Below are 23,443 nucleotides of genomic sequence, written 5' to 3' on the forward strand. Positions count from 1 at the left end.
TATCTAGCTATCATCTGTGTCTATCTAAATAAAACATTAAAAGATGTAACCTGTTTAACAAGCTTGACAACAGATGCAAAATAGTTTCTTTCTTATTAGAAAAGACAATGAATTTAATAAGCATATAAAACACAGTCTTGTACAGCATTTTTGACGATGATCTAACCTGTGGTTTGTTTTTCCTCTTTAGACGCTGTCATCAGCACATTCAAAACAACACAAACAAAAAGTATGGAGACCATGTCCAAATATTTAAAGTATGCACCGGAGAGGATGGGTGGTGGTGGTGGCCGTAAGAAGACTCTCCCTTGACCAATGCCACTTGCAGTTTTCTTTTTTTTTTTTTTTTTTTTTTTTACGTTTAAAGACCCATATTTCTTTTTGTTTGTTTTGTTTTTAGTTTCATGTTTTACTGTTGTTGCAGTTACTCCCTGAATAATTTTTTTTTATTTTGTTCATTTTTATTCAGAGGAATAATATATATATATATATATATATATATATATATATATATATATATATATATCCACACACACATTCTCAAAAAGTGGTTTGTGTATTCATTTTTCATTCTGGCATCTTATACAATGTTTTTTTCTTTCTTTCATCCATACTATGTGGAACATCCCACTCCTGCACTACAGACAGCTACCAACAGTTTGGAAATCTGACTGTGAAAGAACATCTTTACATCTATGGAAGATAAATTGTAACAGCTGTTTTCCCTCATATTTATTCAGGAAGGTGCCATAATCTCTTTTTCCAGGGAGTCTCATTTGATTACATTCAAGCTTTACGACTGACTTATTTAGATTTTATTTAGGTGTTTGTTTTTGTGTAGGCCTATATAGTATAGGGATAGTAGTACTGCAAGTTATGCACAGCAAGTTGCATGCATATCAGTTGCACTGAAAACATGGATTATGTACAGTGAATCACTCACTCAGTCTGTATTGTCATATGTTGATCCAATTATACTTTAAACTAGGTTAAATATAATTGAATGCAAAATTGTGTACAGTGTAGAGTGAAAAGGAAACTCAAATCTATAGTTTATTCAATGTTGAAAAGACGTTGAAATAACGTCGCGATTTCAACGTTGATACATTTAGCAGAATCCAAACCAAATTCAACCTTGATCCATAAGGTTGATTCACCCGTGAATAAACGTTGAAATGCCGGCTGGGTTAACTTAAATAATGTTCCAGTGAAGGGTCAGACACTAAAGTGACTAACCCCAAAGCTCTTCCCCTTTCCCCAATGCACACTGCATTTGAACCGTGACGTCATGGATCAGCTGACTGGTTTGTTTTTGCTTGGTAAGACGGAATTCACAGGGGCAAGTCAACGACAGGAAGGAGACTGAAACGCAACCGTATTACACGATTTTGTTATTTTAAAACCCCCACAACAGATCAAGATCTGATCAGAGTGAGAGAGAAAGAAAGGGGAGAAATAAGGCAGGTTTGTCTAAAGAAGACACTGTCTGACCTCATTTTTAAACATGCCTTCGGAAAAGACGTTCAAACAAAGGAGGACATTTGGTAAGTGCACCGAGTTCATCTCATCAGTGTTTTGCGTTTTATATATAAAATCAATTAGATTGCGTTCATTTTACAGCATGACACTTAGTTTTTTAGTTCACGGTTGTCCTTTGTATTTGTGATCATGTATAATCTACTTATTGTAAACAAGTGTGTAGAAATGTACTACATGTATCTTGTATTATAATAAGTAATTTTTGTATTATGAAAAACTAGGTCGAGTTTTGTTGCGCTCTCAAAACAACACTGATAAGCTAGGTTAAAAGGGTGTCGGCTGTTTATAGTCGTTATCTCAATGTTCAGACAGCAAAGGCATAATGTAACAACAATGCCGAATTATAATGATAACATAAACAGCATAAAGAATATGTCGGATGTTATTTTAAACGGATTCTGTCGCAACCTCTTTGTGGACAGATGTTAGCGGAAAACAAAGGGCTGCAGGATTGGGGGATGGGGCTCATCGTTTAAGGTTATTTGAAAGGACTCAAGTAAACAAACAACGATTGCGTCACAAATATTTGGAAAATGCTGTTGAACGGTTATTCGAATATTTTTTTGAGTACCCGGCCTATTACTATCGCATTCGCGCTCTGTTGCAGGACTGTTGAAGGCCAAGTAACGTCGTTATGAGTTGTTTTCGTTTTCGTTTTCTTTAAATGTTGGCACATTTTTTTATTTGTATCCTTTTGTTGGGAATCAACTGGAAAATAGTAGGCAACCTAGTGAGCTGCCTAACTAGATTTTTGGGGGGGTATTAAAAGCGTATACTTAAGTCTTATAAGAGCCATGGTGCTGATGAAAAAAAAATATATATATCAACTCATACAGTTGAAGTCAGAAGTTTACATACACCTTAGCCAAATACATTTAAACTCAGTTTTTCACAATTCCTGACATTTAATCATAGAAAACATTCCCTGTCTTAGGTAAGTTAGAATCACTACTTTATTTTAAGAAAGTGAAATGTCAGAGTAATAGTAGAGAGAATGATTTATTTCAGCTTTTATTTCTTTCATCACATTCCCAGTGGGTCAGAAGTTTACATACACTTTGTTAGTATTTGGTAGCATTGCCTTTAAATTGTTTAACTTGGGTCAAATATTTTGGGTAGCCTTCCACAAGCTTCTCACAATAAGTTGCTGGAATTTTGGCCCATTCCTCCAGACAGAACTGGTGTAACGGAGTCAGGTTTGTAGGCCTCCTTGCTCGCACACACTTTTTCAGTTCTGCCCACACATTTTCTATCGGATTGAGCTCAGGGCTTTGTGATGGCCACTCCAATACCTTGACTTTGTTGTCCTTAAGCCATTTTGCCACAACTTTGGAGGTATGCTTGGGGTCATTGTCCATTTGGAAGACCCATTTGCGAATGAGCTTTAACTTCCTGGCTGATGTCTTGAGATGTTGCTTCAATATATCCACATAATTTCCCTTCCTTATGATGCAATCTATTTTGTGAAGTGCACCAGACCCTCCTGCAGCAAAGCACCCCCACAACATAATGCTGCCACCCCCATGCTTCACGGTTGGGATGGTGATCTTTGGCTTGCAAGCCTCACCCTTTTTCCTCCAAACATAACGATGGTCATTATGGCCAAACAGTTCAAAAAAATGTTTTCATCAGTCCAGAGGACATTTCTCAAAAAAGTGAGATCTTTGTCCCCATGTGCACTTGCAAACTGTAGTCTGGCTTTTTTGTGGTGGTTTTGGAGCAGTGGCTTCTTCCTTGCTGAGCAGCCTTCCAGGTTATGTCAATATAGGGCTCATTTTACTGTGGATATAGATACTTGTCTACATGTTTCCTCCAGCATCTTCACAAGGTCCTTTGCTGTTGTTCTGGGATTGATTTGCACTTTTCGCACCAAACTACATTCATTTCTGGGAGACAGAATGTGTCTCCTTCCTGAGCGGTATGATGGTTGAGTGGTCCCATGGTGTTTATACTTGCGTACTATTGTACTGTTGGTACTATGGTACCTTCAGGCGTTTGGAAATTGCTCCCAAGTATGAACCAGACTTTTGGAGTTCCACAGTTTTTTTTTTTTTTTGGTTTGTTTTTTTTTTGAGGTCTTGGCTGATTTTTTTTTTTATTTTCCCATGATGTCAAGCAAAGAGGCACTGAGTTTGAAGGTAGGCCTTAAAATACATCTCCAGGTACACCTCCAATTCAGTATACCTCCAGAAGCTAATTGTCTAAAGGCTTGACATCATTTTCTGGAATTTCCCAAGCTGCTTAAAGACACAGTTAGCTTAGTGTATGTACACTTCTGACCCACTGGAATTGTGATATAGTCAATTAAAAGTAAAACAATAAACAATTGTTGGAAAAATTACTCATGTCATGCACAAAGTAGATGTCCTAAATGACTTGCCAAAACTATAGTTTGCTAATATTAAAATGTGGAGTGTTTAAAAAAATGAGTTTTATTGACTTCAACTGTAAATGGCCCATTTCCACCATTCAAGTTGACACAACCACCCCTCACAATATACATTTACAAAATAAGGGGGTTTAAAAGCTTTAGTAGTTAAAAAAATAAATAAATACATTAAAAAAAGCACATACTTGCTCAATATACACACTTGCACGTGGGGTCATACTTGATCAACTTGTGCTCAGACAAGTTCATGAACCAATCCCTTACAAGACCTCAGACCCCCCCCCCCCCCCCAAGACTTCCGTCTTTCCTTGATTGCCTCAAATTCTTTGAAAACATGTTTACCTCCCAAAAAATATCAGTGCGGTGATGTTTTCCAGAATTTGTATGCAGGCCTAGATGTTGTTTTATGGTTGCTGTAGATACTGGCCTGTCCTCTCATGATGAGTCATGTCTTTTGTTCAGAGTTGAGTTATCATGATACACAAAGGACTTCCTTGTTTCTGTTTCTGCTCATTAACTTATTAAGTGAAGAAAATGTGGAACAAAGATTCTACATCAAAAAAGTAAACTAATTGTCTAAGCAATTTTGCCCAGTTTTACTTGAAAGAGTGACAAACACTGGAGCTGTTGTCAAATAATTTCTTAATGTCCTGAAAGAGAAAATGACAGTAATCTGGATTAAAAGCATCTGACCAGTTTTCCAGGACTATTGCTCTGGCTCGTATGCCAAAAGCACAAAGTCCAGCTGGGCCAGAGCCTTCATAGTATTGGTGCAAGCTTTGGTCTAAGCAAGTGGTTCTCAATTCTGGTCCTGGGGACCCCCAGCACTGCACATTTTGAATGTCTCCTTTATCTGACACACCTGATTCAGATCATGAGCTCATTAGCAGAGAGCTCCATTACTGAACAAGGTGTGTCAAATAAGGGAGACATTCTATATATGCAGTGCTGGGGGTCCCTAGGACCGGTGTTCTGGAAATATATGCTACCTATCAGGATGTGCTACCAATGCTATATTCACATAGTTTTAGGGTTAGGGTTAGGGATAGTATAGCCTCACACCATATCACACTATCTGATACTTCTGGTAGCACATCCTGATAGGTATTATCTGGCTGACAAGATGTGTTAAAAACCTAGGTAGCACATTTCATGATATTTTAGTACATACCGACAGGTTCTCCCGTGCCACCCGACATGTCCTACCCATGTTTTAACTTTACATATCACTGTTTTTACTGCTGGTAGCACATCCTGAGTAGGTAGGACAGATTGTCAGATCACTGGAATTGAGAACCACTGGTCTAAGCAATCAGAATTTGCGATTTTTGCCTGGAGAGTGAAAAAATCCTATAGACTTACATTGAAGTAGGGACCTGAGCCATATCTAGGGACTGGAACACCATAGAGACCTGGAGGTGAGCTCTTTTGACTTGGGCCAGTAAAGAAACCATACAGGAATGCTCTAAAAGCCACTCAAGATACCTTAGAAATCGTGACAGCAAGTTTTGCAAACCACATGCCAGTGTTTCCCATTAATTACCTAGATTGTGGTGGCCCGCCACAGTTTCATAATGAACCGAAGATATTTTTACACTTCCCATAATAACATAAAAGATCTTGAACTTTTGGTGAGTTCGATTTCATGCAGTGTTGCGCAGACCATTCGGCGCTGGACTTGAAGCAGTGCATGTTGGTTAGAAATTTTGTCCGCCTGGTTTAAGCTGTGTCTCATTTGAAGGCTGCATACTAGCTAGGACGCGTCCTTTGAAGGCAGTGGTATACCGAGCATCCTCCTTTAAACAAGCCTTGTTTAAACGAGACGGCCTCCATTGGACAAATGGAAACAGAACTTATCATGGTAGCCTCAATGATGTATTCGACCGACAAAGGTGAAAATACAAATGAAGAAAATTCTGTGCTTTTTTAACAGCTTTAAAAAAAAAAAATAGCAGCAGTAGGCTATCAAGTATTCAAGGAAACATTCAGAATGAAATGCAACATAAAACTACTACTGGCCTTCACTGTATGATTATAACACATTAATACTTTTTAAAGATACTAAAGTTACTCAGTCAAGAGCAGTAAGTGTTTTCTCGTTTTCTTGTTATGGTTGTTTGATTATTATGACACACTAGACGGCAGCAGGTCAGTTAGCTTACATTTATACTCAAGTCCGATATTTTAATACAAATCCGCTTTTTTCTCCACTATTTACGTTCATTTTAGACGTCACTCTCTGTGTTTACGTGAATACCTAACAAAGATGGGCATTTTGGCATAATTTTGAAATGTATTTGACTGTTCAGGTGCGCATTAGCGCAAGCATTTTTGGAACACACGCATGTTCAGCACACACACATACACCGCCTGTCAAACAAACAGGGTGCAGCTGTTACTAAATCGCTAGTGAATTATAAAATAACATGCTCTTGATTACTTTCAGCAGCAGAATATGAATATTAACAATGCTATCACAAATATAGCTTGTTATTTTTTTTGTAATTGACGTTTTCATCAGTCTGCATGTCCGATTGGGTAAGTAAAATTCTCTTTCACTCGCCCCTTCAAAAATCCATTTGTCCCAGACAAGCGGACAAGCATCAATGTCGAGTCCTGCATCAAGTGTTTTCGGGTGATGGGAAAAGATACGGCAGCTTGCCCGTATCTCTCCCACACCTGGCTCACCACTTGCGGCTGAAGTCTCCATTCTCTGTACAGTAAATACATTCACGTGTTTATGCCCGGGACATACGCCGCGCGATATTGCTTTAATGCTGTTAATTTTTTTTATTGCTTTCAACAGTCAACAATTAATCACAGAAATTAACACGTAAAATTTCCTGGCCCTGGTAAAAAAAAAAAAAACGACCTAGTTTTTCTATTAGGACGAAAACTAACCATATGCTAGGAACCATTAAACCTGAGCATACTGAATTTATTGATTTTTGAGTCTCAGACCCAGCCAACCTCTCATATTAAAATGTCTATGGTGTAATGCGTGCATATTGTGATCTGCCTGTATCTAATATCCGTTCTTTTTTCCTCCGTACAGAGCAGCGTGTGGAGGATGTACGGCTGATCCGGGAACAGCATCCCAGCAAGATCCCGGTAAGCAGATTAAATGCATCTGGAGAGGAAGGTTAAAATTGAGAACCAGTAGAGAATGCATCCACACCTAGTATGATTGGCTTTTTATGTTCCTACCAGTACATACCACAGTTCCGTTTTTTCCCCAATGTCATTCTTTTAATGTCAAGTTTTCAATTGACCTTCCATTAGAATATGTTTGTACTTGCTTGTTTAATTGCCAAATTTTGAGGAAGTTAAATTAGAATTGCTAATGCTTTTTTTTTTTTTTTTTTTTTTTTTATAGAATGTAATGGTCATAATAGGTTAATCTTGTGGAGAATCTATAAAAAAAAGCAGGACTATAGACCTAGTAAAACAACTAACATGAATGTCTGCGTTTGCATTTATGTAAAGGGTATCTTTTAGTTTCTTAAAGACCAATCATTGGTATTGAGGCCTGGAGTCACCTCTATTGACAGTGCCTCAGGTTTACCCGTGTCTATTGTTATTCAAGCTGACCAGTAAAACGTTGCAGTCAACTTCCTATCTGCTGAATAGACACAAATCACCACCCAGAGCATCTGCTTTGAATGATCCTTGTTATTATTCCCCCTTAAAATTATGGAATACATTCAGTGTTGTTTTAACTTTCACTTACATGGTTTCTAGTTATATACAACTACCAACATTGGCTTGAAAACTGGCTTTACAGTGTTGTAAACCCTAAATCAAATCTAAAATTTAAACAACTTTACAGCTCAAATCTATGTTCCATCCATCCAGCCATCTGACTTTTGTGCTTGTTAATCCTAACAAAAATATCAAGTCATGGCATATGTATAGTCATGTCAACAGAGTTGTAAAATTGGATATCTTTACACAGACAAGGTTATTCTGCCATTTTACCACACTAAAATAATGTTGACACATATTGTTTACAACTTGTGGCATACTTTTGAAACTGACTATTTTAACATTTACATATTGGCCCCATTCACTTTTATTGTAAGTGCCTCACAGTGACCCAGATTTATTTATTTTTTTTAAAGAAAAGAAGGTCGAAATCATTTTTTGCGGTAATCAATTTTATGGCACAAATGCTGTCGATTGATCTTAACTTGTATTGAACCCAGAACATTCCTTTAAAGGTCTTGTGTGTGTTTACATTTGAACGATTTGGCAGTTTGAGTTTGAAATTACGAGCATTATGTGGCCCATTTTGAACATTCCGTCAATGTAAGTCTGTGGGATTTGTGATCATTCATTATTAAATAAAATCAGTTAGAAAGTTTGTTGGATGTAGCTTGAAAGCTCTGGGAGGGGTTACAATTCGAAATTTTGGTCTTGGTTTAAGTGTTTTGGGAAATGTATTTTTTTTAAGCTTAAAGTGTCGAACAGTATGTTGGATTTGTCAAGCCAGCATAATAATTTTGCATGTTGATTTTGTTTCAGGTGATCATTGAGAGATACAAGGGAGAGAAGCAACTTCCAATTCTGGACAAAACCAAGTTTTTAGTTCCTGACCACGTAAACATGAGTGAACTTATTAAGATAATCAGGTAACGTCTGCATGGGATGTCTGGATTTCTTCCTTTTACCTCTTTCCTTCCATTATTTGTTTATTCCTCTGTTCATTTATTCATCCTGAAAGTCACCGTCTTCTGCTATTTTTCTTTTCAATAAAAAAAAATATTTATTTCTGCTAATTTAAATCGCAATGTCAGAGCAAATGATTCGACATCATTCAATTTGATCTTGAATTGAATCCATTCAAAAAAACTCAACTGATGTTAGACTTTGCTATTGCATCTCTACGTGTATTTTATCTTTGTATTTGCTTCCAATAGGAGACGCCTCCAGCTCAACTCCAACCAGGCTTTTTTCCTTCTTGTTAACGGTCACAGCATGGTATCTGTGTCTACTGCCATTTCTGAGGTCTATGAGCGTGAGAGAGACGAGGACGGCTTCCTGTACATGGTCTACGCCTCCCAGGAGACATTTGGATCTGTGGGCTCTCAGTAAAAATGACATATGATTGGCTTTCTTTCTTGGACAATAAAACAACTTATCCCGAACCCATGTGATCCTTACATCTAGCCCCTCCCCTTACCAACAGGACTGTAGGAATCAGCTGAACTTTAAGTCCTTTTGGCCCCAATCCCAACTCAATCCTAACCATTATCCAGAGCTAAATCCTAAATTCCTTTTCAACCCTTTAACTTTGATTCCACAATTCATGTTATCATAATGGATGAGTCATCATTTGTTTGGTTTTTGTCATGTTATGGTTGGCTGGACAATGATCCAGTGTGTTTTAATAAGATTTGCTCAACCTAAAGCTTGAAATAAAGACCACTGGGTATCAAGAGATGGGATCATCTCTTTCCCTTAGCGGTTAAAAAATGATCCAACACATCTAGATGAGGCATCTATTGTAACGTTAGACAGCCATATAGTTTTGTAGGTTTTTGGTCGGGTCCATTACAGCTTGGCTAGGGTTGGGTTGCTGCCAGTGCACTTTGGCAAATTTCAAACCCTCTCATTCCATGATGAATATTTGGATGGCACGCTTTGTGGACTCATCTTTACTCGTTGAGTTTGGCAGACTTTCTTACCTATAGATGTCATTACAAAAGCTGTTTTCTGCTGATAACCACGTTCCATTTCCTGCTAGAGGCAACTGTGTCTTTTCTAACCCTAACCCTAAGGTTTAGCTAATTGGGGCATGAGGGTTGAGGTAAGCCAAGGTTCGAAATAACAGCCAACTTGCATTCTCCTTTTCAGTGTGTTCCACGGAAAGTAGATGTTTATTTGGAACACACCTGATGAAATGACACATTTTTGTTTTGCTATTATACAAAAACAACAACCCTGCTCTGATTGTAGTATGAAGCTTTATAATGCCAGTATAGAAAGGTCAATAAAAATAATTATTTGACAATGGTACATTGAAAGACAGCTTGAGCGAATGAATGTGGCATTAGCGACATTCATGATGTACAATGAAGCGATTGTGGCCCGGGTAGACAGGGCAGATATAGCCCAGTCTATATTGAACTGCGCCTGAACATCCTTGCTCTTTTAGGTGCACGCTTTTAGTCTACTCAATTTTATTATAGAATTATTTACGACTTTATAAATACTAACTGTGATCTGTTGTACTCTTTCCATCTGTATGTCTTTACAGTTAACTGTACAGATAAGATTAGATGCCTTTTCTCCTGAACATTTATTTGCAATTTAATTGTCTTGCTCTTATTTAAGAGATGTTTTTTGTGTGTGTGTGTGTGTGTGTGTGTGTTTTTCATGTAAAAAATAAATCTTATGTGATTTTATTGTGCAATTTACAAAAGTGACTTTGAATAAGGGTTTAACTAAAATTATCAACTCATTATCAAACTCATTTCTGCATTTCTCCTGCTCTCAGATGTCAGATTTACAGCAATATCACACTTCTAATAATGTTGGTATTTTAAAAATAAAAGAGGAATATGCGTTCTGTCTTGCCGTTTCTTTGAATGCCTTAAAACTTTAAGAAATGTTAAAGCTACTCTAATCGAATATCTTGCATTAAATTTTCCTATAACCTGACAGATATAGATGAAATAGCTGTTGGTCACGAAAGATTCAAAATAGGTCACAATCTTTGTAAAATGGTTTGTAATCAGCAAAAATGAATCTGACTGCAGTTTGTGTGTGAGCCAACAAGAAAGCTTGGTGGCTGCTCTCAACCAATGGCATGAGTTTGAAGTGGGTCTACCTGCAAGACAAGGGGAGTGTTTGGGAAACCTGTTTAGAATCGTTATTTTTGCAATTTACTTTGGTGCCACAGAAATAATTTAAAGTTTAAATTGAATTTGTGTTGCTGGTGTTGAATAGCTGGACAGTTATTTTAAATTATATTGCCATGTTATCTGTTAGGTATACGAAAAGAAAATTGCAATGTACAGTGTCTCATGATTATTCACTGTTCAAACTGTTCTACCTAGTCATGGCAACCAAACAAATTGCATTCACAGGAAATTCTCAAAACAAATTTACTTTAAAAAGTGTCAAATTGATACATTATACAAAACAATTTTATCATTCAAACATTAAACATTCACCTTTGAATACAAAATGGCAGCGTCAGCACTGTCGTTTTAAGTCAAAAGACTTCTTGCAATTATACTAGACATGAGAATACATACAGCATGTAGTAATTTATAAAGCGGCATGCATTGACAACGATTGTAAGATCTTTGTAATTAAAAAGTACAGAAACATTCTGTAAGAGGCAGCTATACGCTGAACAAACACTTGGATCATAAATATTACTTTTTGCTTTTAATTTTCCATTGAATGACAAAATGGAATTTAACCTCTTGGGTCTTATGTTTAAGGTGGGAGATTTAATTTTTTATTTTTTATTTTAAACAGTATGGAAAACCATAACATAACATGGGTAAACCCATCGTTTTTAACTTTTTAGTGTGACAAAATTATTTGTTTCCTTTCACATGTTCAGTTCCCATCAGAACTAGAATTACATACATCTTCAGACAATTTAAGCAATAGAGCGCAACAGTCTGGTTCCAGAAGTAAAAATCCCATTCATTTATCCCATAGAATTGATTTTCAATGATAACCTATAAACCTTTAAAGACAGACCTACTGTGAGCTACGAGGTTGTTCATTAATGGTATGTGCTTCCATTGAAGCCATCCATCTGCATTATTTCAACTTCATTGTTTAAAAATTAATGGTAAACAACTACATTACCCATGGTACAGCAGAGAAAGATCCACCAATCAGCCTCGGGCAACTGCGCTGGTTGGTTTTGTTCATGGCTTACAACTCTTTTATGAAGGATTTTATCAAAAGTCTATGGAAGAAATGACAATAATTCCAGAACCCAGATGCCTGAAAAAGTGGGCGGGTACTGTTGCGCTCTATTGTTTCTTCTTTTTTGTTTTAGTTTAATAATGGTAAACATAGGGCTTGACTTTAGCCGGCTCAAGTGTATTGAATTTATACACATCTTCTAGCTGAGCACCATGGTGACATGGCACTTATTTATCATTTATGAGCAAAGAGATTATATAAAAAAATAATACAGCAAATATTCCAAAAACTAGAACATTAAAAAAATATACCATTATTTCAACAAAAAACGGTCACAAACATATAACACATATGACGCTTAAGAGGCCTTCCTGGCAAATGTTTCTATTGGTAGTCAAAATAGCAAAGCGTGACCTCTTCAGATAGTGAAAAGTGGAGGCATTTCCACTTTCCTACACAAAGTTTTAAAATGTCAAGTTGATGCCACAAGACAAAGAGATGTCAGTTTTTCCTTCCTTTCTCAATAATCTCCATAAAGAAAATGCCAGTATCCTATTCTCAAAAGCTGACTCATAGACATACCATGAGCAAAAACACTGCCATCATTGCACATTATTTGGGGGGCATGATTGGTTGGTAAACCCCTTCTTGTTTTGCTTCCAAGAATGACATGTGAAGCAAATGTTGACTGATACACTACTGGCTGCTCCACTGTGACTTGCACAGGCAAGTTTGAAGTGTGACTTTAACAGTGTAAAGAGAACTGAAGAACACAAATAGAAGAATGTTTGCATACTTCTCCAAACATCCCTTTACAAAGATCCATGGTGCCATGCAAGATCAAGCATCTATTCTGTGGCACAAGGGTTTCACTAGAAGCCATGACTGATCAAACTCGATCACTTAATCCTCCTGCAAAAAGATTCTTTAATGTCTTTACTCAGTGAGGTCTTGCATGGTAGTGTATTTACACACTGAGGACAGTGCAGATCCAAACCAGTTCTTACACAACATTTAGTCCCCAGAGTCCTGGCTGTCTGACTGCGAAGAATATTTCAGACGAAATGTCCCTGCAAAAAGAAAATATAAAGAAAGGTTATTTTATTATCAATAATAATGTTTAAATGCAAAAAATGACTAGACAGACTATTGTCTGAAAAAATGTGAGTGGTGCTTGTTCGGGCGAAACTGCCACGATGTGAGGTTGTTCTGGAAGGTTGCTACACTGTTCTGGGTATTTAACAGGGTATTGCTACGCGGTTGCTAGGACATTTGTGGTGGTTGCCAGGGCGTTGCTATGTGGTGTTACATGACTTCTAGGGTGTACTGGGTGGTTGATAGGGGATGGTTATGTGGTGCAAAGTGGTTGTTAAGAGTGTTTAGGAGGTTGCTATGGCACTGCTAATTGGTTGCTATGCTGTTCTGGGTATTTGAAAGGACATTTCGGTTGCTTGGCTATATATGGTGGTTGCTAGGGCATTGCTATGTGGTGCAAAGCAGTTGCTAGGGTGTTCTAAGTGGTTGCTAGGACACTGCTAATTAATTGCTATGCTGATCTGGGTATTTTCCAGGGCGTTGCTATGTTGTTGCTAGGCTATTTCTTGTGGTTGCTAGGGTGTTGCTATGTGGTAAAACACAATTGCTAGGTTGTTTTGGGTGGTTGCTATGGCATGGTTATGTGGTGCAAAGCGAATGTTAGAGTGTTTAGGTGGTTGCCAGGGCACTGCTACGCTGTTCTGGGTATTTGATAGGGCATTGCTATGAGGTTGCTAGGCCATTTGTGGCGGTTGCCAGGGCGTTGCTATGGGTGCAACACGATTACTAGGGCTCTACAATTTGATGCTATGTTGTTCTGGGTATTTGCCTGGGCGTTGCTATGCAGTTGCTAGGCCTTTAGTGGTGGTTGCTAAGGCATTGCTATGTGGTGCTACACAATTGCTAGGGGGTACTGGGTGGTTGCCAGGGGATGGTTATGTGGTGCAAAGCAGTTGCTAGTGTTTCGGAAGTTGCTACGTCATTGCTAATTGGTTGCTTCGCTGTTTTGGGTATTTGAAAGGGCGTTGCTATGTGGTTGCTAGGTCATTTGTGGTGGTTGCCAGGGCATTACTATGTGGTGCAAAGCAGTTGCTAGGGTGTTCTGGGTGGTTGTTAGGGCACTGCTAATTGGTTGCTATGCTGTTCTGGGTATTTGCCAGGGCATTTCTATGTGGTTTCTAGGCTACTGATTGTAGTTGCTAGGGCATTGCTATGTGGTACAACACAATTGCTACACAATTGCTAGTGTGTTAATAGCAACTAAATGTTTTGGGTGGTTGCCAGGGGATGGTTATGTGGTGCAAAGCAGTTGCTAGAGTGTTTAGGAGGTTGCTATGACATTGCTAATTGGTTGCTCCGCTGTTCTGGGTATTTGCTAGTGCATTGCTATGTGGTTGTTGGCTATCTATTGTGGTTGCTAGGGTGTTGCTATGTGGCACAACACAATTGCTAGGGTGTTCTGGGTGGTTGCCATGATATGGCTATGTGGTGCAAAGTGAATGCTAGAGTGTTTAGGTGGTTTCTAGGGCACTACAACGCTGTTCTGGGTATTTGATAGGGCATTGCTATGTGGTTACTAGGCCATTTGTGGTGGTTGCCAGGACGTTGCTATGGGTGCAACATGACTGCTTGGGTGTGACAATTGGTTGATAGGGCTTTGCAATTGGTTGCTATGTTGTTCTGGGTATTTGCCTAGGCGTTGCTATGCAGTTGCTAGGGCATTTATACTGGTTGCTAGGGCATTGCTATGTGGTGCTACACTATTGCTAGAGTGTTCTGGGTGGTTGACAGGGGATTGTTATGTGGTGCAAAGCAGTTGCTAGAGTGTTTAAGAAGTTGCTAGGGCACTGCTAACTGGTTGCTATGCTATTCTGGGTATTTGCCAGAGCGCTGCTATGTGGTTGCCAGGTCATTTGGGGTGGTAACTAGTGCAGTTCTAGGTGGTTGCAAGGATGTTCTAGGTGGTTAGCCAGGGCATTGCTATGCAGTTACTAGGGTGTTCTGGGTGGTTGCCAGGGCGGTAATATGTGATTGCTAGGGTAGGACGCTGGCAGTTTGGTTTACAGTACTCTTTTGACCACGAGTCCATACGGATGATCAAAATATGCACACTACGAATGCTTAGTAATACTCATTTAGTACAGTCAATGCCAGGCAGATGTGCACATGATGAGCACAGACATGGACTGTCAGCATGCAGCCCACCGTAGTGTACTTTGGCCTTAAGTGAATAGGGACCAAGTCTCTATAGCCACGTACACACTGCAAAGTTTCGGGTGTGACAATCACATTTAAATGCAGAATTAATCCCCAAAATTTTCATTCCATGTGTAACAGTGACTAATAAAACAACAAGTCTATTACCTTGCTGTGCAGAGTCCATTGCTGGCTGCTTGCAGTCTTGTGCACGATGTCCACTCAACCCACAGTTATAGCAGGACACATTCCCTGTTTTCTTATGCCCAGAGCTTATATGTCCCATCACTGCATGTGGCTGGTACACACCTCCCCCTGAGAAACTCTGCACTGGTGGACACACAAGGTTCTGTTGTGAGTCATGTGGTAGGCTGGTTGTAGATGGGTGGGGCCACCAGAGGGTATGAGAAAGGGGAGGCGGTACCACTTCCTGTAAGCAGTGGGCTGAAATGTAGCAAAGGTCCTAACGTGAATACCGACGTACCAGAAAAGGGGTGTGGAAAGTAACCGGCGTAACTAGCCGGAAGTGCCCCGTAGGAGCCACAGTTACCGCTACAACCACAAGAACTACAAACACACAATGAGGAACTAGAGTTAGAGCTGTTTGCTTGTGAAGTGTAGCCAGTATTTTCTGTGGATCCTGGACTAGAACTGGGCGTGACTGCAGGTGTACTGTTTACACAGTAGGTGTTACCAGGTACCGCCGCCATTGGAATGCTGCCGGCTGTCGCTATGGGTACTCCAATGACAGGTGAGAAGGAGGGCCTGGAGGAGGAACTTGATGAAGGGCAGGACAAAGGGGTGGAGAATGGGTAAGATCCAGAGAGTGGAACGGAGGAAGACACTTGTAGGTGTAAAGGAGGGTGAGAGACAAGATGATGGGTGTTGGATGTGGAGGTGAGAGCAGTGCTGGTCTCCACCATCAGACCAAGAGGGGAACGAAGCACTGTGAGGGGCCCCCGAGGTCCAGAAACATCCTGGTGCCCAGGTGAACTGTCAAGACTTAGTCCAGGGAAAATGTTCTCAAGTCGGACACCCACGGCAACTCCAGAACCCATTGGTTTGGGACGTTCTTCTGAACAGAGAGGGGGTGGGCGGGGTTTGCGGGGGGAGTTGAGGACACGTTCTGGGGAGAGGAGGGGCAGGGAGAGAGAGGGTAAACTCATGTGGGTGGGATCATTCTGGACTGGGAGGACTTGGGCAGTAGGACGGCTGGGACCGGATACTGCTGGATTAAGGAGAAAACACGACCGTTCTTTCTCTCCAGGATCCGAAACAGATTCTACTCCTGAAAGAGGATATAGACCACGAATCATTAAACAGCAGTATATTTACCCTTCATCCAGGGAACAATTCAATAATATATTTACATTTTTGTTTACATTTTTATGTCAACTGTTTTACCTTTATGTATTCTAGGTACAGATGTAAAAGAGAGCTGGCCTGGAATATTCATGGAAATTATTCAAATTTTACAACGTCATGGAAAAGTCATGGAACTAATTATACTCTAAAATATTTGTTTATATATTATCTCTAAAGTATTTATAATATTTATAATATTGTTTTTCTAAATATAATAAATATATTTATATTTTAGTGTAATCTCTACAAAATAATTTTAAAAAATCCTTATCCAGTCATTTAAGATTACACTAGCATATAAAGTATTATAGAAATATTATTTAGAAATATTTTAGTGTTAAGCATAACCATCAAAATTATATATACAAAAATTCCCATTATTTTTCTATTACTTTTTAAGATTAAGATTAATTTCCCTGATTTTTCCCAGGCCTGGATATTACCATTTTAAAATTCACTGACATTTCCAGGTTTTCCATGAACATGGGAACCCTGTATATAGTTCCATAAAAAAATAAAATAAAGGTTCATACGTCGGTGGGGGTCTTTGACCCGGTCAAAGGAAGCATCACGTGATAAAGGGGTCATCGGACTAGAAGGAGCGCTGGAATATCCAGAGGAGGAACTGCTGTCCCGTGGAATGGGCAACGAGCTGTTCTCTACATCTATTCGTAGCTCTGAACAAACACAAAAAGACCACATTGTAACCTTTGTTCATATTTATTGTATTTCAAACAATTAGTGGACCATCATTTGTGGATATGTTTAATTAGCGGCAATAATTTAAATGTATTAATTTGTACAAAGACAGAATATGTTTGTGCATGAGTGTATGTGTTTATGATTTTTCATAAGGGTGTACCAGTGCCGCTGATGCCGGTGTGGGTGTGCGTCAGTGGTACGATATGGCTGGAAGGCGTCACTCTGGCCACCCCACCACAGAGAACAGGAAACTGAGACACCACATATCTCTTCTCCAGCTTCTCTCTGACAAGAAAGAAACATGATTTCTCCCCAATTTGGAATGCCCAGTTCCCAATGCACTCTAAGTCCTCGTGGTGGCATAGTGACTCGCCTCAATCCGTGTGGCGGAGGACGAATCCCAGTTGCCTCCGCGTCTGAGACCGTCAATCTGCGCATCTCATCACGTGGCTTGTTGAGCGCGTTACCGCAGAGACATAGCGCGTGTGGAGGCTTCACGCTATTCTCCGCGGCATCCACGTACAAACCACCACGCGCTCCACCGAGAGCGAGAACCACATTATAGCGACCACGAGGAGGTTACCCCATGTGACTCTACCCTCCCTAGCAACTGGGCCAATTTGGTTGCTTAGGATACCTGACTGGAGTCACTCAGCACACCCTGGATTCGAACTCGCGACTCCAGGTGTGGTAGTCAGTGTCAATACTCACTAGATATTATCGGCCGATATTAGCCTTTCACATATATATCGGTATCGGCATATATTTTACTGATATGACAACTTTTATAATGACAACTTTACATATAATGCAGAAAACAATGCTTTAGAATTGGTGTCATAGCGTAGTTTGTCCAGCAGAGCGCGCTCCGACTCCATTGTTTACAGAGCTGAACTGACAGTGGCTCTACAGACAGGGCGGAGTTCAGCGGTGTCATCACAGTAAGTTGTTAACTAGTCTGTTAAATACATACTGGAAACTTAATAAACAATGACCCCATCATTTTCCCTTTTCAATATAATGTTAACCTTGTCCCTGACAACCATGTCACTCAAGTCTGTTTGCTGTTAGCCAGCTATAGTTTGTCAGTGCAGTCAGTAATGTAGCAGATTGAAAGGTAAACATCAGCGCATCTTTTTGCAGCTCATTAGACAACAGTGCGTTGGTGGATTTTGTCTGTTGAGTGTTGATTTCACGATATGTTATTACCTAGTTGGTGAGACACAATGCTGGAAAGTAAAATAAACAAGTCTGTCTTTTACTCTCCGTGATAACGAGCTTATAGCTAACTAGCTAATCACGTAGCTACTTTCATTGTTGTCAGTTGAGTGGAAGCTAATGATTAAACATGTATTCACCAAACTGTTTGGTACCCCCTTCAACCGAACAATTCCAGTCATGTCATTTATAAAATGTAATATTTAAAAGTCTGGTTTTCCACTGTTGAAAGTTCCCCCTGAACTTGTATAGCAGAATACGGTGCAACACGGCTGCCGCTGTTTATCTTGACTCGGCAGTATTAATATAGTCAGCATACAACAGTAATACTGATGTTTATTTATCTATTTATTTTATTTTTATTTATTCTTTATTTTAATGGTCAGCATTTGACTGATACTAAACAGTACTGATGTTTATTTAGCTATTTATTTTATTTTTATTTATTCTTTATTTTAATGGTCAGCATTTGACTGATACTAAACAGTAATACTGATGTTTATTATTTTATTTTTATTTATTCTTTATTTTAATGGTCAGCATTTGACTGATACTAAACAGTACTGATGTTTATTTAACTATTTGTTTTATTTTTATTTATTCTTTATTTTAATGGTCAGCATTTGACTGATACTAAACAGTAATACTGATGTTTATTATTTTATTTTTATTTATTCTTTATTTTAATGGTCAGCATTTGACTGATACTAAACAGTACTGATGTTTATTTAACTATTTGTTTTATTTTTATTTATTCTTTATTTTAATGGTCAGCATTTGACTGATACTAAACATACAGTACTGATGTTTATTTAGCTATTTATTGTATTTTTATTTATTCTTTATTTTCTCAGTGTTCATTTCTAGAATTTGTTAACAATGTATAATAATAATGTCAAATATTCTTTGATAAAAATATTTATTTAAGAAAGCAGCCTACTGAGTACATTTGCATAGTCATATCGGTGAAAAATCTGTGAAAAATCCACATAGAAAATGTCTGTTTTCATTCCAGCTCAAAAATGAAATATATCAGACACCATATCAGTAATCGGTGAATTTTCCCTCTCTAAAATCAGCATCGGTCTCAAAAATCCCATATCGGTCGGGCTCTAATACTTGCTGAGCTACCCAGGCCCCAGAAACATGATTTATGACATATGTTATTGATATATTCCTTGATAGTAACGTTACTCAAATTTTAAACGCAAACAGGGCAAGAGCAAGGCAATGCAAGCTTTTTAATATAGCTATAAATATGACAATGGTCATATGTATAGCTCTTTCTCATTTACAAAGACATGAAAAGAGAAAAAAAGGCACATAAAAGTCCACTTTAAAACCATTTAAGAATGTAAAATTAATAAGGTAAAAAAAAAAAAAAAAAAATTATAATAATAATAATAATAATAATATTAAAAACCATAAAAAGAAAGTTTAATTAAACAAATTATAAAAATGAAACTAAAAGAATAATACAAAAAAAAAATCAAAAAATCAAAAAGATAATACAATATAAATGCATAAAAAACATTTTGGTATAAAAACAGTATATTGATCATACAAAATAGCCTATATTTATTTATTTATTAAATATATTATAATCCACAAATTGTTAGATTAAAAATGTGTAATTTTTAACTGTAATTTGTAAATCTTGTATTTATTAATTAAAAGTTATAAAGTTAAAACAAAAACCCAATAAAGAGAAGTTTCAAAAGATGTTTTGCACAAAACATAATGTTCCAACAATGACTCCTAGATGGCGCTGTGTACAAAAACATACCATCATTGACTTAATGTACAGTGTCCTGCTTGGTTTAGTCAGCTTACTTTTGATCAAAGACAGATTTTGCTTTCAAAAAGTAGAACTTAGTAACTTAAAAGATCTACATATTGGTGGCTCACTTTTCTGAGTACACAATGAGTTGTTTTTTAAACTGTATTAAACATAATATCTGTCTGCATGAGCTAAAGAGTACACTGTAAAAAATGTCCGTAATTTTAATAGCAAAAGACTGTAAAAATGCTACAGAAATAAAAGTTAATTCATTAACGAATATTAACTGTAAAATATACAGTAAAAAAGAATAAATGTTACATTTTAAAAGACAATATAGTAGTTTTTACAATAAAATGTTGTAAAAAATTACATTTTTAGATGTAAAAAGTATGATTTTCCTGTATAATTAATAGTAAAAATTTAAATTGTTTAACAAGAGAGTACATGAAAATTATTGTTGAAATTACAGTAAAAAACAATAATCGGGCATTCCCACAATTCCTTGCGTGACCCATTACATTTCATTATATTTTATGGGAATAGTTATGTTTCTTCTTATTTTTAACATCAGTTATGTACATTGGAGTGTTGTGTTTTATATTTGATGTAGTTCAGTTAATGTTTATTACATTATTTTAATTTCACATGTGTTACCCTGATGGTGTTTGTGTGAGTGACACTGAGCACTGTCTCTACATGTTTATTGGTCATTGCTCCTGGAAGAGCCACTGTTAGTGAACTTCATGTCATCATGTGCTCTTCTGTAATTTTTACGGTGATTAACAATACCTTATAAAGTAAAAAGCAGATTTTTACAGTTTCAGAAGGTTGATATCAAGTTTATGACATTTCTTTACTGTAAGGTTTTTTACAGTGCCATCGTAGTCATGTAAATTACAACAGTTTTAAACTTTTTTTTCTCTTTTTTTCTTTTTACAGTGTATTTCTAAAGCTCTTCTAATGCTTTAAATCATTTCAAAAATGTTTGAGTGACAGTCCCAAGAAATATTCTCGTAGTTTGTGTGAGTGTTCAGTCAAACTCTTTTTAACTTGAAAATGAGATCAGTGAACCCAGCATGACTTTGTGTTTGTTTCCAGGTACAGCGTGGAAAACTTCCTAGGGATTATTTCCTGTTATCTGTCTGATATCTCAACTCCCACAGCTCTACCTGAGCATTGGAATTACTTTACCTCTGTGCTGATCTTGGACCAAACTCATTACACAAAATTCTGAGCTTATCCATTATACGAAAAAACAACTTCACTGGTCTCAGAACAGCAAAAAGTAGAAGAAGAAGAAAAAAACTTAATATACAGCTATGTAAATGAATAAAACTGTCACAGGAAGTAATTTGTGTCCAACAAAAGCTTATCATTGGAATTGTGCGAGTTGACCATTTACTAACACAAACTACTTTTTGCTCAGAATTTCACAAATTGTCAAAATGCTGATGTAACAAATGCTTAAATTAAGTAGTATTAAAAAAAACTATAAAATAATATTGGTAACACTTTACAATGAGGTTCTATTTGTTCACACACTGACGATGAACAAAATATATTGTTACAGCATTTATTAATCTTGGTTAATTTATGAAAATACAATGGCTCATTGTTAGTTCATGTTAGTTCACAATAGATTAATGTTAACGTATACAACTTTTTATTTTAAAATATTTATTAGTATACATTGAAATAAACATTAATAATAAGAGGTAACAATTAATAACCTAGATTCATAATTGCTGTGAATGTAACTAATGCTTAACTAATGTTAAAAAATACAACCTTATTGTAAAGTGTTCCCATAAATTCTACTCCACAAGATACAGAAAACTGTAAATGTGACTTTCTTATGTTTATAATGTGCACCCAAACAGTTTCTATTCAAGTTTGTGTAAATGTACAAATATTAAATGTAATGTATATTAAAATTAGATGTCTAGGCAGGTTTATTGTAATCTTGACAGGAGAATGTTGTAATCTGACAGTGTGAAATCATGCCAGCAAGTGCTATATGTCAATGTCAGACAAATGAAGACAAGTTTGACAAGTTATATGAGGTAAAGAGGGCAGAAAATGCACAAATATAAACAAAAATTATTGATCAATGCACTGGATACATGTGTAGTTCATCACACTAACTATGGGCAAGTTGCACTAACATATGACAGCCAGAAAGTGTCCAAATACATTTCTCCTCATTTTGAACAGTATATCTATTGTTTTATTATTTAAATCCTAACAAACTCTTTTTTTTATGTTTTGCTTGAAAAGCATATTTATGCTATCTTTCTATAAAATAAATGCCACTTGGTTGGATAGTTTGTTATATGATGCAATGACAATCATGCATTTTTAACTGTGTCAAAATACGTTTGGGGCCACTAAAAACACATATTTTTGGGTGAAATGCAAGATGTTTTGGAATCCTAGATGCTTAGGGAGTTCACTTGGCATAGTCACACTGATCAAATCATATCAGTGTCATAATATGAACACAAATCACACTCACTTCTGAAGCTCCAGCTGAGTCTTTAGTTTCTTCTTGGCCCCCTGAGTGAGGTCATACTTGTTGAGATCCTCCTCTGTGAGAGCGAGGAACTATCAGAAACAATAAAGAGATGATTATTTAGATCACTTTTAGTGGGAGAGATATCTCAGGAGGGAAATATTTCTGCTTGGCTGGCTTGGATGTCTATTCCCTAAACTTATCTACCAATAAATATCTCTTAGGTTGTCATCTATTTCATGAAAGTTTGGAAGAGTCATCAACGCTTCCTATAATTTCTTAACTGAAGATCGTCCTCATACTAAAAGACTTTGTAGCACAAGGACTAGTAGGTTCAGATCAGAATCAGATTCAGATTCACTTTGGTGCTCTAGTAGAAGATATTTTCTACAAGGGTACTAGGGTTCTACTAGGCAAGAGTTGAACTCCAAAAGTTGAAAAAAGCTCCATTGTAATAGGCTGGATGCTACGTGATTTCCATGATTCAAGTTTTTGTCATTCCACCAGGAAACAAAGATGTGTTGACAACGTTAGCAAAAATTGTGGCATCGAATAAAACTTTAAGAGTTTTGTTTGAGGCACTTAGGTCACATCCACACTACTACATTTTCAGTTTCCTAACGTAATTGTTTTCCACAGTACGTGGTAATAGAGAGCATTTTCTAAATGCTCTGTTTTCGGTAGAGGAAAACGCCATTCTAGTGTGGATGAGAGTCGTAAATGTAGCAAGATTAATGTGATTTTAAACGAAAATGCATTAGTGTGGATGTGGCCTTAGTAGCAAGTAAACTGGATATCCTTAATAATC

At 37.4% G+C, this 23,443-nt stretch overlaps 2 protein-coding genes across 2 annotated transcripts in view; one reads left to right on the forward strand and one right to left on the reverse strand.

Moving 5' to 3' along the window:
* Positions 1–1,307: 1,307 nt before the first annotated feature.
* On the forward strand, positions 1,308–10,499 carry LOC127435920 (microtubule-associated proteins 1A/1B light chain 3B). Its single transcript, XM_051689731.1, has 4 exons — positions 1,308–1,544; positions 6,984–7,039; positions 8,453–8,559; positions 8,848–10,499. Exons 1-4 carry the CDS (start codon positions 1,505–1,507, stop codon positions 9,020–9,022), a joined length of 378 nt encoding a protein of 125 aa, XP_051545691.1. The 5' UTR covers positions 1,308–1,504; the 3' UTR covers positions 9,023–10,499.
* Positions 10,263–23,443, reverse strand: part of LOC127435894 (zinc finger CCHC domain-containing protein 14-like) — a 47,537-nt gene continuing 34,356 nt past the window's right edge. Inside the window, 6 exon segments of the mRNA XM_051689678.1 lie at positions 10,263–12,894; positions 15,224–15,417; positions 15,419–16,343; positions 16,954–17,097; positions 17,283–17,407; positions 22,639–22,727. Coding sequence (XP_051545638.1) covers positions 12,839–12,894; positions 15,224–15,417; positions 15,419–16,343; positions 16,954–17,097; positions 17,283–17,407; positions 22,639–22,727 — 1,533 coding nt within the window. The 3' untranslated portion in view covers positions 10,263–12,838.

This window comes from Myxocyprinus asiaticus, chromosome 46 (assembly GCF_019703515.2).
Source record: "Myxocyprinus asiaticus isolate MX2 ecotype Aquarium Trade chromosome 46, UBuf_Myxa_2, whole genome shotgun sequence".
Lineage (NCBI taxonomy): Eukaryota > Metazoa > Chordata > Actinopteri > Cypriniformes > Catostomidae > Myxocyprinus > Myxocyprinus asiaticus.